Consider the following 16,437-nt stretch of genomic DNA (forward strand, 5'->3'; position numbering starts at 1 on the left):
TTTCCAACAGATCCTGTAAACAATGAATTCCCTCCACTCAGAGAGGGTTTTCTCTGTCCTATGTTGAACACAAACTAAGTGATACATCTGTTTTCATACTTTGATACCTGGATGGTTAGAAAACAGATAAAACAATTCTGTATATAAATATGAAGACTACATTTTCTTAACTATAAAACTGTGTTGAAATTCAGAATTATTGACCTGTCTAGGGCTTAATTTCAAAGGCATGTAAAGGGAATCTAGTTTACAGCAATGATATAAAACTTCTTTAAACCTCACCTGTATAAACATACCTCTTCACATTATGTAAAGTGAAATAAGCCAGGCACAGAAAGACAAATATCACACGTCCTCACTCATATTAGAAAGCTAAAAAAGTTGATCTCATGGAGGTAGTGAGTAGAATGGTGGTTACCAGAGTCTGGGAAGGGTAGTAAGGAAGGGGAGGACGAAGAGAGGGTTTAGTGAATGGGTACAACAGTACAGTTAAATAGAAGGAATAGCTTCTATTATTTGACAGCATAATAGGGCAGCTATAGTTAACAATAATTTATTTAAAAATATCTAGAAGATGTAGACTGTTCCCAACACAAAAAAATGATAAGTGTTTGTGGTGACGGATATCTCAGTTACCCAGATTTGATCATTGCACATCGTATGCTTATAGTAAACTACAACATATACCTCATAAATATGTACAGCTATTATGTATTCATTCCATATAATGTATATGAATTATGTAACCATAAAATATATCCATAAAAATTAAAAATAAAAAAGTTTTTAAAATATCTCATCAAATTTCCATCTGGGTCTAGGTGTGGTAAATAATTGCTAGTCTATATGACGGGCTTATGGCTTCACCTTCCAAAGAGAGGCATATCTTGACTCTGAATTTAAACAATATGATAAACCTGGCCTTTGCTGTTTCAGATCAAGCAATCCAGTGGAAACAAAGAACCAGAGGCAACCTAAACCAATGTGGCACAGCCTCTTTATTTACCTCTACGTACCACCTTGTTTCTCTGTTCCTTTTTATAGCAGCCCTCTTCAAAATAGTTTTCTATACCCAATCTCTCCAATTCCACTCATCAGAGTGCAGTACACAGTCCCATCCACTGTCATCAGACCTATTGAAACTGCACATTTCATGACTGAAGTCTCACCAGAATACGGCACTGCATGAGGATCAAGAGCTACCCCCTGGTTCCTTCAGATGTCTCACATACTTGAGAAGAGCCATTGCCAGGAAGGTGGGGAAATCTCCTTCCTTTCTTTTAACAAAAGAAAGCCTAGCTTTTAATCTCATATTATCAGACTACCAGTCATAATCCTTCCTTTCTGCACTCATCTACAGGCACGCCAGTGGCTCCTCCTGATGCCCTGAGATCTGAGCTCTCAGCTCACGGTTGCTCTTTTCTTCAGTATTACTCTTGTCATAATTCTTGGGGACTCTACTATGCACACAAACAACATTTCAATATCCTGGCCTCACAGGCCCTTGAACAACTCCTCCAAAAATCTTGTCCTCCATTGACCTCAGTCAACACCCCCTTGACTGTAATCTAGACCTTGTCATTGTCAATAGCTGCATCTCTTCCCTATTTCAGTTTCAACCACATTCTCTGACTACTCCTAATCTTTCAGTTCACTGCCTTTGGAACCCTGACTCCAAAAATTCTTTCACATCAACACGACCTAAATCCCCAGATCCTACCACCTTTTTATTGGCCAAAACCCTCTCATGTCGCATTACTTTCTCTCCTTAGTTTAGATTTCATGGCTCATTGTTATAATCTCTTCCTTGCATACACCTTCAACTTCCTTATTCTTTTCTCACTTCGTCACAGCAGCCACAACACCAATCCTAATTAATCCCAATCCTCCACCCACTCTGCACCTGCATCCATGCAGCTGAAAGCAGCTAAAGAAAAACATGCAACCATCCTGACTGATCTCACTGTGAAGTCATAACCACTAGCCTAATTATATAAAGCAGCAGGCTCTTGGTGCTGCCCAGCACTAATACAACACTGCTGAATCCATTTACTCCCCTTCCCTAGTTATCGCTATTTCACTATAGTCTCTCTTCTCCAGCTCCGACACTTCCCTCCCATCTGCCCCATCAGTGGATGTCCTTGCCTCCTAACTACAGAAGTGTCCATGTGCTATTCCTGCCCTGCCATGCTCCCAGCTAATGACAATCTCTTGACCCGTGCAATACATTCTTTCCACTTTCGCCTTTGCAAGTTTACTGCTCAGCAATTCCCTCTCTCCTCCATCTTTCTTTTGCCTTCTTCATTTGCCTCTGGGTACCATCCTGTTTCTCTTCTCCTCTTTCAGCAGCCCTTTTCAAAAGAGTTTTCTATACCCACCCACTTAAATTCCTCTTCCCCCCACCCCACCACCTGTTCTCTCCTAGGCCTGCAACCAGGCTTTGGTCTCTCATCAAAGTTACCAATAAACTCCGCATGGTGGAACCCTTGGTCAATTCTAAGTTACTGCTTTTTTTACCTTTTTGGCATTGTTGTTGTTTCCCTCTTGCTTTTGTTTCCAGGACAACTCGCTCTTCTGGTTTTCACTGACAACTCAACAGATCCCCTTCACTCTTCTTTGCTGGCTCCTGTTTATCTTCCTGACTTCTAGATGTTGGATTATCTCTGGGCTTAGTACTTACTCCTCTTCTCTTATCAATCTATATTCACTTGCTTGGTAATCCCATCCAGACTAGCAGCTTTAAATACTATCTGTATGCTAGAGGACTCCCAAATTTCCATCTTCAGCCCAGAATCTTCCTCTGAACTCCAAACCAATATTCAATCCTTGCTCACTTGACATCTCCATTTAGATGTCTAATAGCATCTCATACTCAACAGATCCAAGAGAAAACGGGTAACCTTTTCCCCTCAGCCAGTTCTTTACTCAAGCTTACTATTTAGCAAATAGTAAGTCCATCCTTCTAGTTGTCCAGGCCAAAAATCATTGCAATCTTATCTGTCTTTTTGCTTTCTCTTAAAACCCATATCAAACCCATGAACAAATCCTACTGTTGAGTCCTGATGGATAAGTAAGCAACAAGGAAGGGGCCCCAGGTGGGGGAAGGTTCCAGGTAGGGGAGAACAATGAACAATTCTTCTAAGAAACACAAACAACCCACTGGCACAAGGAATGACCTCTTCCACACCTAGCCCCCTCTGGCATGACCCTATAAAATTTCCCTCCAGCCCCTGCCTCTCTGCAGATAGCCCCTTCTCTACTCTGCTGCCCATTGCACCCTTGCAACATGTGTTCACACATTCTCTAACGAATCTGCCTTGCTTTATCTACAACTGTTTTTGACAAATTCCATGACACTGGCCCCAGCTAGTTGCACCCGTAACACCTACTATCTCTGATTTAGAAATACACTCAGAATCCAACTACTTCTCACTGCCTCCATTGTAATCATCTCTTAACTTGGATTACTCAAATAGCTACCTAACAGGTAGGTGTGCCATCTCTCACTTTGTTTATTGAAGTAGCCACCTAATTGACCTCCCTACAGACCATTCTCAGCAGAGAAGCCAGAGTGAGCCTTTCAGAACAGAAGTCACATCACACCCTTTCTCTGCTCAAAACCTGACCAATGTCTCCCCATCTCATTTAGAGTAAAAGCCAATGGCTGTACCATGTCCCACCTTGATAACTCCCTGGCTCTTCCCTTCACTGACACTGAGCAGGGCAGGTCCTCAAGCTGGCCTGCCGGGCATGTCAAAGCCCCATGTCTGCAGCACGGGCAGCTCCCTCTGCTTGCCTCATTCTTCCTCCAGGAACCTCAAGCCTTTGTTCGAATATCACCTTAGCCTTTTTGAAAACCTGCTATAAAAAAAACTATGGTACATTCACAGACTGTAATACCATGTAGTGATTTTTTTTTTTAATAGAATGCTCTTTAGGTTTCAATATGCAAAGATCTTTGGGAAATAATGTTAAGTGAAAAAATGAAGTATATGTTAAAATATATTGCCTTTGTGTAAGAGGAGGGAAAATAAGATTCTATATTCATATTTTCTTAGATCAAAATTGAAAAACACTGAAGGGATAGATAAGAAACTAGTACAAATATTAATGAAAGGAGGGGGAAATCAGGGGACAGAGACAGGGTGAGAGCGTAACTGCTAGCTGTTGTTTTCATGTTATTTTGACTTTTGAACCATGTGAGTATACTATCTACCCAAAAACAAACAGCTACAATTCTAAGTAAAACACCTAAACCCCCGCTTGTCCTGCTTCTTCCCTTCCCTTCTTTATTTTTCTCCACAGCTCCAATCACCATGTAATATACTATCTATTTCACCAATGCTATTCATTGTCTATCTTCCTGCATCAAAATTTAAGTTCCATAAAGGCAGAGATTTTTGGATTTTTCACTGATGAATCCTCAGCAGTAAGGAAACTATAAAGATTTATTGAGCAAATACATTCACCAGAGATTCTCAGGCCCTGCCTTAGCTTTTGCTCTTCCTAAAATACTTGCATATAATCAACATGTTTAAATCACTCCATTTCCTTCAGTTCATGAGACAGATTATCTTCGCCAACATACACCTCCACACGATAAGTCAAAGTATGTCAAATAGAGAAGAAAAAATTAAGAACATTAGATGCTAAGATTCAAGATAATGATACATACATTTATACTAACAATGGGACACAAATATTATTTGTTTTATTTTTATTTTTATGATCAGAAACTCATAGAGATGAATTTATGAGACCTTTTTAAGATTCAGTAAAAATTCTGGTAAGAAATACAAAGGGGTTTTTCTCATGATTCTTTGATTTATGCAATGTCAAACCTGTTGAGGAAAATACTGCTGACGTCATCATGGCTGATGGGAGGCTTCTTAGAGCTGGCAGCCATACGCAGGGGCCGGAGAAAGCCATTGACCAGGATGTAGAGCTGGTGAACGTACTCTGACTCTGCCTCCACCATGGTGAACACAATCTGGTTTCTCTTCCTCATACTTTCAGCATGAGGAGAACAAATGTAATCCTGCACGATGGTCTTCCATTTCCTTCTGCACAACCATCCTCGCATGAAGCTCTGGACCTGCAGAACAAAAAACCAAAAGGGAATCTGACTACTTGCAATGGTGATTATTTTATGGAAAAGAACATGAAATATAATTAAAATCAATTTTGCAGAGAACATCATAGCCTCTAAAATTGATCAGAATTCCCTAGGGATGATGTGAAAAAGTACAGCAAGCCTGAGACAGTGCACTGGACTGTGTGTTTCAGCCAATCAACAAACACTTACTGATGATCTTTAAAATGCTCAGGTAAATGCTGGGCACTGAGCAGTCAAGCATATATTATAACCTTTAACTCAGAGGCTCTGCCATTAACCAGCTTGCAACCACCTTGAACTCTGATTCTCTGTTTCTTCATCTATAAAATAACTGACAGAGCTGGACACACAGAGGCCTGTAGTCCCAGACCTTGGGAGGCTAAGGTGAGAGGATCACTGGAGCCCAAGAGTTCAAGTCTACCCTGAACAACACAACAAGACCCCACCTCGTGTTTCTCTGTTTTTAATCTCGTGTTATCAGACTACTTACATTTTTCATAAAAATAAAATAGAATAACAAAAAAAATCTATAGTCCTTTCTAAATATAAAAAATTATGACATAATTAATTAGGATTTGTTTTATGATAATTAGGATTTGTCACTTTAGATGTGGCCAATTCAGCAACAAAGTAGGTTGTAAATTCACATATAATCGACAGTATTAAATCACTACCAAAGTATCATTATTATCTATTTAACACATCCTTACACTTTTTACTTTTTCTATGCTATATTCAAAATTATCATGTACTAAACAACGACCCTTCTTTTGCAATGTCTAAGATTCTCTCATTTGCCTCTCAGGGTTGCCACCATGTTATCAATTCTTATACAGGCATTAAAGTCACTCTACCTCAATAAAAATTAACCACACTTTAACAGAATTATGTGGGGAAATTATATTCATATTATTTGAAAAAGCCTAACAAAAATTTCCATGAATTATAACCAATTTTAAATTTTAGTCTATTAAGGTAAAAAAAATTACATTGATATTTGCCGAGATCAGAACAGAGAAATGATTAATTGTTAACACTTTTCTCCACACAGACATTATTTTGAATTGAGACATAAAGAACAACAATGTTAATTTCAAAACCTATTTAACAAGTACAAAAATTGGTTTAAAAAATATTCTCATTAAGAAACAAAAACGTAGAAAATCTTTTTAAAATTTTATCAGTATTCTTTTACTTAACAGAAATATTTTAAAAAATCACCTTAACTGGATTTGCTGTTAAGTAACACCTTTCTATTTACTTGGGCAGGAGGTGCTTGCTGACCAATAGCCACTTCACTTATTCACTAATAGAACAGTTTCTACCACATACCTGAAAATTGAATTTTATTAATTTTTTGTTTACATGCAGCTGCCTACTGTAAAGGAAAGGCAGTAGAATTAATATGTTTCCAGGTTGACAAGATGGGATTTTTTTGTTAAAAAAAAAAAAAAAATCTTATAACAGCATAAACCAGATTCAAATAAAAACTTTTAATTTCTAAGAAATGGATAGTGAATGAATATTTACTTTTTTATTTCTTGAAAACTGAAAACATTTGACTTAGTTCTAAGAATCATTTCTATTTTGAATTCTGAGCAATATTTAAAGTTGTAAAAAAGAACAAAAAATATAATTTTAAATCAATTTTGTAGAAAACATGATATCTGAATTCCATAGGGATGATGTGAAAAGGAACAGGCAAGCCTGAGAAAGTGCATGGGCCTGTGTGTTTCAGCCAATCAACAAACATTTACTGATCTTTAAAATGCCCAGGCAAATGGTGGCTACATTAAAGTTTTGTTAAAGTGGAAGGGGAATAATTATTAGCATAAAATAAGAATAATAATAAAAAATTAAAAAGAAATAAGATTTGAAAATGTATATCCAGGGAAATTTCCTGAAATATGACGCTTTTCACATATCAACAAAGCTGAGTAAGTGCTTTATATAAGACTATCAAGATCATGGGATCAAAACCTAAATAAATGACAAATCAAAACACAGTGGACTAGAATGAGAGCCAGGGTCTGGTTCACTGCAAAAGTTGTGCAATTATAAATGGCAGTAAGAGGGGAAAATGTGCTGATTGTGTGGATGTTAAACAAGAAACAATAATAAAACAAATCTAAGCGGATGTGTTGATTTACCCAATCTTCTCACATGCCCAAAAATATCTTTCTTAAATAGCACTAAAGATTAAAGCTAAAAGAAATATTTTTGAAATGTAATTAAAAAAATATTCCCCCAAAATATGAAAGCCACACAAAATCAAGAGGCTGAACAACACTTAATTAACCCAACTGGAGAACACTATTGTCTTAACTGTCTGGTTTTGGCATCCTTCCCAGAGAGTTAAAAGAAATCTCGTTTTTCTCCGCTGCGAGCTTCCAAAATGACAAAGAAAAGAAGGAACAACGGTCGTGCCAAAAAGGGCCGCGGCCATGTTCAGCCTATTCGCTGCACGAACTGTGCCCGATGCGTGCCCAAGGACAAGGCCATTAAGAAATTCGTCATTCGAAACATAGTGGAGGCCGCAGCAGTCAGGGATATTTCTGAAGCGAGCGTCTTTGATGCCTATGTACTTCCCAAGCTGTATGTGAAGCTACATTACTGTGTGAGTTGTGCAATTCACAGCAAAGTAGTCAGGAATCGATCTCGTGAAGCCCGCAAGGACCGAACACCGCCACCCCGATTTAGACCTGCGGGTGCTGCCCCACGACCCCCACCAAAACCCATGTAAGGAGCTGAGTAAAAGATTGAAGACAACTATTCCCTGGAGAAAAATAAAATGGAAATTGTACTTGATATTGCCTATTAAGTGTATCTGCACCAGATAGGGTGGGGATTTTGTGTGTGTTAGACCAAGTGTGAAATAACAAGTAGTATTTTCATGGGGAAGAAAGCTTATTTATGTAATCAAATTTTTTTTTGTTGGGGGGTAAGGGTGGGGAATGGAATCTTGCTCTGTTGTCCAGGCTAGAATGCAATGGTGCTATCTCAGCTCATTGCAACCTCTGCCTCCTGGTTTCAAGCGATTCTCTGCCTCGGCTTTCCAAGTAGCTAGTATTAGAGATGTGTGCCACCACACCCAGCTGATTTTTTGTATTTTTAGTAGAGGTGGGGTTCTACTATATTGGCCAGGCTGGTCTGGAACTCCTGACCTCAGATAATTCACCCCTTAGGCCTCCCAAAGTGCTGGGATTACAGGTGTGGGCCATGATGCCTGGCTATTCATTTAAATTAAATCTTGTTTGCAGTCACGTCCTTGGCCTCACAACTTGCATAGCTGTGTGAAATAAAAACTTTAGGCATCTGTAAAAAAAAAAAAAAAAAAAAAAGAAAAAAAGAAATTTCAAGCAGAAGTTCTCTAGAGTAGCCACGCCTGGCACACTCCACAGGGCAAGTCTGGGAGCCATAGCACAGAAACGCCAAGGCTGCTCCCAGGACAGACGACTCACACACAAGACATCACCACAGGACAGACGACTGGTCACTATGCTGCTGTAAAGCTGGAAACCTCCAGGCCCTACCTTTTTAATCTTCTTGATGTCTGGATCTTCATCTTCTTGGTTGCTTTGGTAAGGTCGCATTCGTTCTTTGGTTTTATTAAGAGCAATAATCTGGAACACAAAATCGGTCCATTTCATGATTTGGGAAATGCTGGATTATAGCCATAACACACAGGAAGCTCTGCCTACAAAGGTGGGCCAATGAGCTCCTCAGGAAACAGCCACTTTTTCTGCATCCTCTCTTCCTTTGGTGCTGAGATGGGGGAAACATAAACTTTACCCCCAGCAGGCTATCACCAACAAAAGTGTTTATAAGAAAAGTGTGACCTGAGATCTAGGTTAGCAGAAATGTTAGCCAAAAACTCAGCCCCAGCTGCCAGTGGTGAACAGGCCGAAACCTTGTCAGGAGTCCAGCGACGTGTCCACCCCCTCACCTGAAGGCAGCTGCCTACAATGTCCTGTGGTCCCCACATGCAGTCTCACTCAGCTCAGGGACCCTGGTTCTAGTCATTGGCCTGTTGTTTTCCAAAGCACATGGCATCCCAAACTCACAAACATCCTTAGGAAAATGGCAACCATAAAGGGAACTTCAGAGCCCTGGGGCTGGTCCCAGCCAACCAAGAGAATTCCTGAGAAAAGGTAAAAAGGATTGAAATAACCTAGGATCTCTTTATATCTCCAGCTCAGTTCTGTGACCTGTGAGGGGCATTTCAAGACTGGGTAGCCTCTCAGCTACACATAGCAGCAAAATTCTCTAGGTCAGCACTGAACGGCAGGCTCTTACAAGCTTAAGAACCCATACAGACTTACTAACAAGCAATACTTCAAAAGTTAAGAGATCATAATTGCCACTATCTAAGCTGTGTTTATATTTTGTCCCCAATAGCAAATGCACCCCTCTGCTACTTTCTGGCAAGGAAGTGGGAAAAGAAAGGGAGTAGGAAATAAATTATGGCTCCTGTCAAGAGACTACAGAAGACATACCTGCAACTGACAGTTTTTTGCTGTAATCTACATTCAGACTAAAACAGAACATAGTGAAGGCAGATAAACACACATAAATAAACATTGAGGAACATTGCCTAGTGTTGAGCTTCTCTCGTGGAGTAAATACCAACCTCTTTCACTTAGCAGACAAGCATCTGCTCTAGCTTACAGTGGCAAAGAAAGAACACAATAATTTTGTTTTAAATAACAGTCCCTGATATAGTCTTTTAAAATGCAGGTTTGTTAAGTGTTCTGTTGTTGTTTTCACTATATCAGATATCAGGATCGAATCAGGAAGTTAACAACTATAATAATATGGTGAACACAATCCACGAGCTGTCATCCTCAGAGAAGCTGCCACATCCCAGCTGGAAGAAGCTTATGCCCGTGCTCTGAACACTGGAGGTGATGTGTGCAGGGAACAGAAGACGAAACCCCCACCTATGATTCATAGGGTGTGTCTTACAGGAAAGTACGAAGACACCAAAAGGAAAATGTCTGATGACAGTAAAAATGACCAGAACATTGCCAAGGCTGAGGAGTCTAAACTGTTCTGTCAATGAGGATACAATTACTAGTAGGTTTCATTGTGTCCTATTCCCTTCTTTGAATCTCAGAAGATACTAATGCATCCCTGGGCAGAAAGAGGGAGAAAATCTCATTCTCTGCATTCCTCTCCCATTCTTCAGTTATTGCTTACTGCCCATGAGGAAGGGCAGGACAGCAGGAAAGGAACATTTGGGATTCTCTATCTAGACTGAGGCCTGGGAGGTAGGGAGGATGGATGCACAGACCACAGCCGTGGACTCTAAAACCACCTTCTGCTCACACTGGGCAGGAGCCTCACTCTCTGGGGATGCAAGGCCTGAGAAGGTCACACTCTGAGGGAGGGAGAGGGGAGGCAGGAATTCTAACTCCAGGGAAAAATGCACCCTAGCAATGTCTTATAGGTTAATCCAAATGTTCTTTTTAAAATGGTGGAGGGGAGAAGGATGGACTCCTTCAATCTAAAAGAGTCTGAATTCATTTCTGGTGCTCCCTTAGTCATCGTTTTAGACTTTAATTGAATCTATGGCAGACTCATAATTATCATTACCATAGGGTATCTGAAAACAGTTAATGTTTTAGAGCTATAGTCAATTCTTGAATTTCTGAGCTAATAAAGGATATTAGGAGAAAAAATAACCGCCCCCCCCCCCAAAAAAAAAGCACATTATCCTGATATGTTCCTGTAGCACATTTACCTAATCCTAATATAAACATTAGATTTATGTTGAGGTCAGGCCCAGCCATGTATGTGTTGTGTTGATGACAGAGGAACTTAGCCTGGGATTAAAATGTTGCCCTGAATAGGCCTTAAGTAATCATGAGAAAATGATGGTAAACGTGAAACAATGAGAAGGAATCTATCGACCGGGAAATAATACCTCTGATTTAAGCCTTTCGATTTCTGTGTCTTGATCTTCAAGTTGATGTCGGAGTTGGTTAGCTGCAATTTTTTCTGTCTCTACGATCTGAACTAGATGAATGTACTTCTGCATTAATACTTCCCTCTCAATCAAAATGTCTGCATAACTTGAGAGAAAATTACATAGTTAGTCATTGAGATATTGTTCTACTATATATAGTTCCATACAGAATATAATACACTACATTTGAAAAAGAGGTTATGAACATTGTTTGTTCAGCTATCTCTACTTTATATAAACATTAACTTTCAGCTTACATCTGGTATCCTTCAATGATGAAGAATTTAAATAATCATTTTACATATCCTTTTCTAAGAATTCATTTAATAATAATTGCTACCCAAAAAGTCTTATCACGGAAGTGAGAAAAGCACAAAAGAAATTGTAATAGTCTTAAAAAGAAAGTAGTATGTCTTCTTTAACAAAAAAACTCAGGTCTTTTGAATTCTGGCACATGGTTTCCAGGGATGCTATTCAAAATATTTCACCAAGTAAGATATTAGCCAATCAAAATAAACCTGCTCCCAAACAGAATGAATGCAGAGACCATCAGAACAGGCACTAACTGGAAAAAAACTATTACGTCTGTATTATTAGTGACCACCAGCTCTTTTGGGCTCTCTTTTAGATTACAAGATCATTGACTACTCCATTTCTAAAGCCAACAGAAATGGAAATTATATTCTAGAAATAAGTTTAGATTATTTGGGCCCTAACTCCTGCAGCCTAGCCTGTATCTGTCTTTGCTCAAGTATGGTAAGACAAAACTTATTCTTAGATTTTTACTGATGATATAATTCTGTGATATCTAAAATTTTGCCTTCAGATCTTCTTGCACCATTCAGGGTGATGAAATACATATTCTTCCATTCATATCATCTTTCCCCAGTGGTATGATAGTAATAATTCATGATAGTTGCTATTTATTGAGTGCATAGGATATACCATACATTATTTCATCTCATCTTCCCAGCAACCCCAGGAGATTCTCAATTGCCCAGAGAAAGAATTTGATCTTCACAGAGGCAAAGTACTGACCTCTGATCACACAGCTAGTAGGTAACAGGGCTGGGATTCTAATTAAGGTCTGTCTGACCCCAAGTCCATGTTCTTAACCACCAGCTAAACTGTCTCTCTGATGAGAAAGAGCACATAGGACACAAACAAGAATGTTGCAGAAGTGTTTTGAGATATCTGCCCAATCTTCCACTCACTTACCTCCTCTTTGGGAACTTGGGCCACAGCAAGCCATGTTTATACCACAAAACCTGCCCTCACAACCATATTAAACCAGCCTAAAAAGAGATAACTGGCACAAACTCAACCAAATGAATTCTTTCCCCCTTGGAACCTGGGATTGTACCTCTCCCTTATTTGCTTGAAATGAAATAATATTAACTTGGAAATTCTAGTTGCCATTTTTGGGCAGCCATATTTGGCCACATCCATGCCAAAACAGTCAAATTGAGTCCACCAAGAGAGAAAAGAATAAGAAGATGTTCAGAAAAGCAAAAACAGGAGAGACAGAAACTTAACAGCTACGGGGGCTCCTGTAGCTTTCTAGTTCCTGGTGTCAGGCCCTTGTGACATCAGAATACAATTTTAGCCTGGGGTTCAAGGAGATACTGCAGTGTCCTGCTAATACATTATTATTATTATAATTATTTTTAACCTAAACTATTTGAGGTTTAGGTTACTTGGTTTGTGTTGCTTAGAACTAAAAGTCTTAAGACAATTCTAAAATCACAATTTTAGATCAGTATCTCAATATCCTCAGCACCTGTATCGCGCATGCTGTTAGGGTTGGAAAAGAACCATGTCAGCAATATTTTTAAGTCACTCATTCTAAGAAATTTCCCAAAGAGAATAGAAAGGGAGAATATGAAAGTACAAGTGACAGGAAGGGAAAAGAAAAAGAAGAGAGAAGAGTCTTGATAGGAGTATGCCTGGGGGAACTTAAGGGAGAAAAATAATAATGGGGCATAAGAAAAGCAATTGGTATAAAAATTCTGCCTTTTCTCATCAGATTTATTAGCAATATGCCAAATTGGTTACAAATATATTAGCTCAGTGGTAGGCAGCAAAGCAATATTTTCTTTTCTCTTAAAAAAAAAGAAAAAGAAAAGAAAAAGGCAGGTCCAATTTGAAATGCAAGCTGGCTTCACACAGACTCATCACCAATGTCTGCCTCCCTTCGCTTCCAAGGCCTTTGCTAGGAAAATGGTTTTCTGTTTAAAGAATGAAACCCTAAGAGCATTATAAAAACAGGAAAATATGCCATCAGTAGACCAGACATCCTCAGCACCTATATCATGGACTTTGTAAAATTCCATTTGAAGCAGCAAATGTAAACAGCAGAGGAGCAGGCAAGGGCAATTGTTACGATCTTCCATTAAACAAGTACCTTTAGAATATCTGAGGTTAGGCTCCTCCTCTTCATACACTTCAAAAATAAGAAATAACAGGCACAGCTGGCAGCAGTGGCATGTCCCCAGCTGGCAGTGCAAAGTCTGCTTTCTCTACAAAAGGGTGGCGCTTTCCTAAAGAAGGCCTCTAATGAGGGAGCTGGACTCTGAGGCCAGAGACTGGGTTTACTCCAGACATTCACTGTGGATGCAAGGGAGAACCAAGAAAGCAAAGACAGTAAGAGAGCCTGGAAGTAAAATACACTGTATTCATTTTCTATTCTGTAACAGCAGAGCTGAAGCCACTAAGTCTGGTGATAATTTGTTACAAAATAGAAAATGAATACAGTGTATTTGACTTTCAGGCTCTTAAATCAACACATATTTATTATCTTACAGTGTCTGTGGGTTAGGAGCCTAGACTCAGTTTAGCTAGACCTTTGGCTCAGGATGTCACAAGGCTATGATCAAGGTATGAATCAAGATGCATTATCATCTTGAGGCTTGACTGGGGAAGAATCCCGTTCCAGGTTCATTCAGGCAATTAGAATAATTCATGTCCTTGCTGAGATAGAGCTCATGGCAGCTTCCTTCTTCCAAGCCAGTGAGAGAGCATTTCTCACCTGCTCTTTAAGGTCTTTCATCTAATTAAATCAGGTCCACCAAAGATAATCTCCTTTTTTATTAACTCAATGTTAACTGATTTAAGACTGTAATGATATCATTATATTCCTGAATGTAAAGATATGTAACAGGCTACTACAAAGGAAAAGGCTACATAAGTAACTCTTTTCCTTTGTCATATAATGTAACCTAATCAACGGAGTCACTATCCCATCATGTTTGCCATATTTTAGTGGGTAGTAGCAAGTAACAAGTTCCAACTGTGTGGGCTAAAAGGTATAGAATTATACAAGGAAGAATTTCCAACCCGCCTTCCTACTGTCTGCCCACATACCTGAAAAGGAAGCTGACACAACACGATCCAGCATTCATAGTCACACAGTGAGTCCAGACCAGCTACCCAGAATGTTCCACAAGGTCCTTCATTTAGAAACAAGGAACAGCAGACACTCATGAAAACCAGCCTTCCCTCTTCCCACAGCAGGCCCCATAGTAGGCAGCATCTAAGATGGCCCCTCAGTGACCCCTGCCTTCTAGTACTCACCCCCTTAGGTAAAAAGGTTTTCCCTTTGAGTGTGAGCTGGATCTAAATGACTCACTTATAAAGAATACAACATGGCAGGAGTGATGGGATGGCAATGTCGTGATTAGTTTATAAGACTGTAGCTTCTATCTACTTGCCTTCTCTTGCTGTCTTGCTGGGTTGGTTTGAGGGAAGTCAGCTGCCAGGTTCTGAGCTACTCTACAGAGAGGCCCATGAAAAGCAGACACTAAAGGAGGCCTCTGGCTAAGACTCATTAGCCAACAACTGGTAAGGAAGCGAATCTAGCCAACAACAGAGTAAGTGAACTTGGAAGTGGATCCTTCTTCCCCAGTTGTGCATTCAGATAAGAATATAGACCTGGCCAACAACTTGATTGTGGCCTGGTGAGACACGTTTGGGCAGAGGTACCAAGCTAAGCTATGCCTGCATTCCTGGCCCACAGAAACTGTATATAACAACAAATTGTTTATTGTTTTAAAAACTGTTAAGTGGCAAGAGATAAAAAAAAAAAAAAAAAAACAGCCCCAAATGAACAAACAGAAAAGATACAAAAAGAAACAAGGTTAATTCAGGCAAAAAGGTACTTACTACCTTCAGAAAGATATGGAAGGATATTAGAGACATAAAGAAAAGGAGGCTGCCCTGGAAAAGGAGTAATCAGATTTTTTTTTAAAGATTTCTTAGAAAAAAAAATAATTACTAAAATTTTATAGGTCAATGGATGTACTAAACAATAACCCAGACATGGCTAAAAACTAAGCTGGTCAGAGAGCTCAAAAAAAGAACACTAAACAAAAATATAAAGAGATTGGAAATATAAAAGGAAAACTGAGCAACCTAGAGCATAGATCCAAGAAGTCTAATATCTGTCTTGTGGGAGTTCCAGAAAGGAAAAAATTTAGACTGCAATGGGGGAAAAATATTAATAATAAAGAAATGAGAGCTGGGCAGGGTGGCTCATGCCTGTAATCCCAGCACTTTGGCTGAGATTACACTTTGGCTGAGGCGGGCAAATCACCTGAGGTCAGGAGTTTGAGACCAGCCTGGCCAACACGGCGAAACTCCGTATCTAATAAAATACAAAAAATTAGCTGGGTGTGGTGGTGGGCATCTATAATTGCAGCTACTTGGGAGGCTGAGGCAGGAGAATTACTTGAACCCGGGAGGCAGAGGTTGCAGTGAGCCGAGATCGTGCCACTGCACTCCAGCCTGGGCAACAGAGTGAGACTCCATCTAAAAAAGAAAAAACAGAAATGGAAGAAAATTTCCCTGCACTGAGCATAGCACAGTTCAAATAGAATAGTCCAAATACCAGATAGGATAAATGAAAACATTTCATACTCTAATACATCCTGGTAAAATATCAGAATTCTAAGGATAGAGAAGAATTATAAAAGCTTCCAAAGAGAAACAACAGGTATCTAAAGGAAGTGAGAATCATGCTGTCATACTTTTTATCATTAACTTGGGATTCTAGGTGGCAACAGAAAATTGTGGAGAAAATATTTTGAACCTGCTTAACAATTTCTAAAACGATAAACAATCGCTGACCAAGTACGAGGACAAGATAGGAAAAACTTACTAACCCACACATACTTAGTGCAGGGAAAAATTATGAGGAGGTTTTCCAACCAAACAAAACAGAAATCAAAGACAATAAAATGGCATCGAATGCAAGAAAACAAGCCAGATGAAGTAAAGGAAGCTAGAAAGAAACTAGAAGTTGACACATGCAAGAGTCTCCTCCAAGGAGTAAATATTAAAAAAATATATATATAAC

At 39.3% G+C, this 16,437-nt stretch overlaps 2 protein-coding genes across 2 annotated transcripts in view; one reads left to right on the forward strand and one right to left on the reverse strand.

Moving 5' to 3' along the window:
* Positions 1 to 16,437, reverse strand: part of RASGRF2 (Ras protein specific guanine nucleotide releasing factor 2) — a 272,235-nt gene that overhangs the window by 146,612 nt on the left and 109,186 nt on the right. The window contains exons 3-5 of the mRNA XM_032277037.1: positions 11,043 to 11,190; positions 8,650 to 8,739; positions 4,842 to 5,095 (exon numbers count right to left, since the gene is read on the reverse strand). Of these exons, the coding sequence (XP_032132928.1) occupies positions 4,842 to 5,095; positions 8,650 to 8,739; positions 11,043 to 11,190 (492 nt within the window). The remainder of the gene's footprint in view (positions 1 to 4,841; positions 5,096 to 8,649; positions 8,740 to 11,042; positions 11,191 to 16,437) is intronic.
* Positions 7,471 to 7,924, forward strand: LOC116550908 (40S ribosomal protein S26). The gene has a single exon (XM_032277087.1). The coding sequence runs from the start codon at positions 7,512 to 7,514 to the stop codon at positions 7,857 to 7,859; it is 348 nt and encodes a 115-aa protein (XP_032132978.1). The 5' UTR covers positions 7,471 to 7,511; the 3' UTR covers positions 7,860 to 7,924.

Source organism: Sapajus apella, unplaced genomic scaffold (assembly GCF_009761245.1).
Source record: "Sapajus apella isolate SASKATOON/1434 unplaced genomic scaffold, GSC_monkey_1.0 scaffold1, whole genome shotgun sequence".
Lineage (NCBI taxonomy): Eukaryota > Metazoa > Chordata > Mammalia > Primates > Cebidae > Sapajus > Sapajus apella.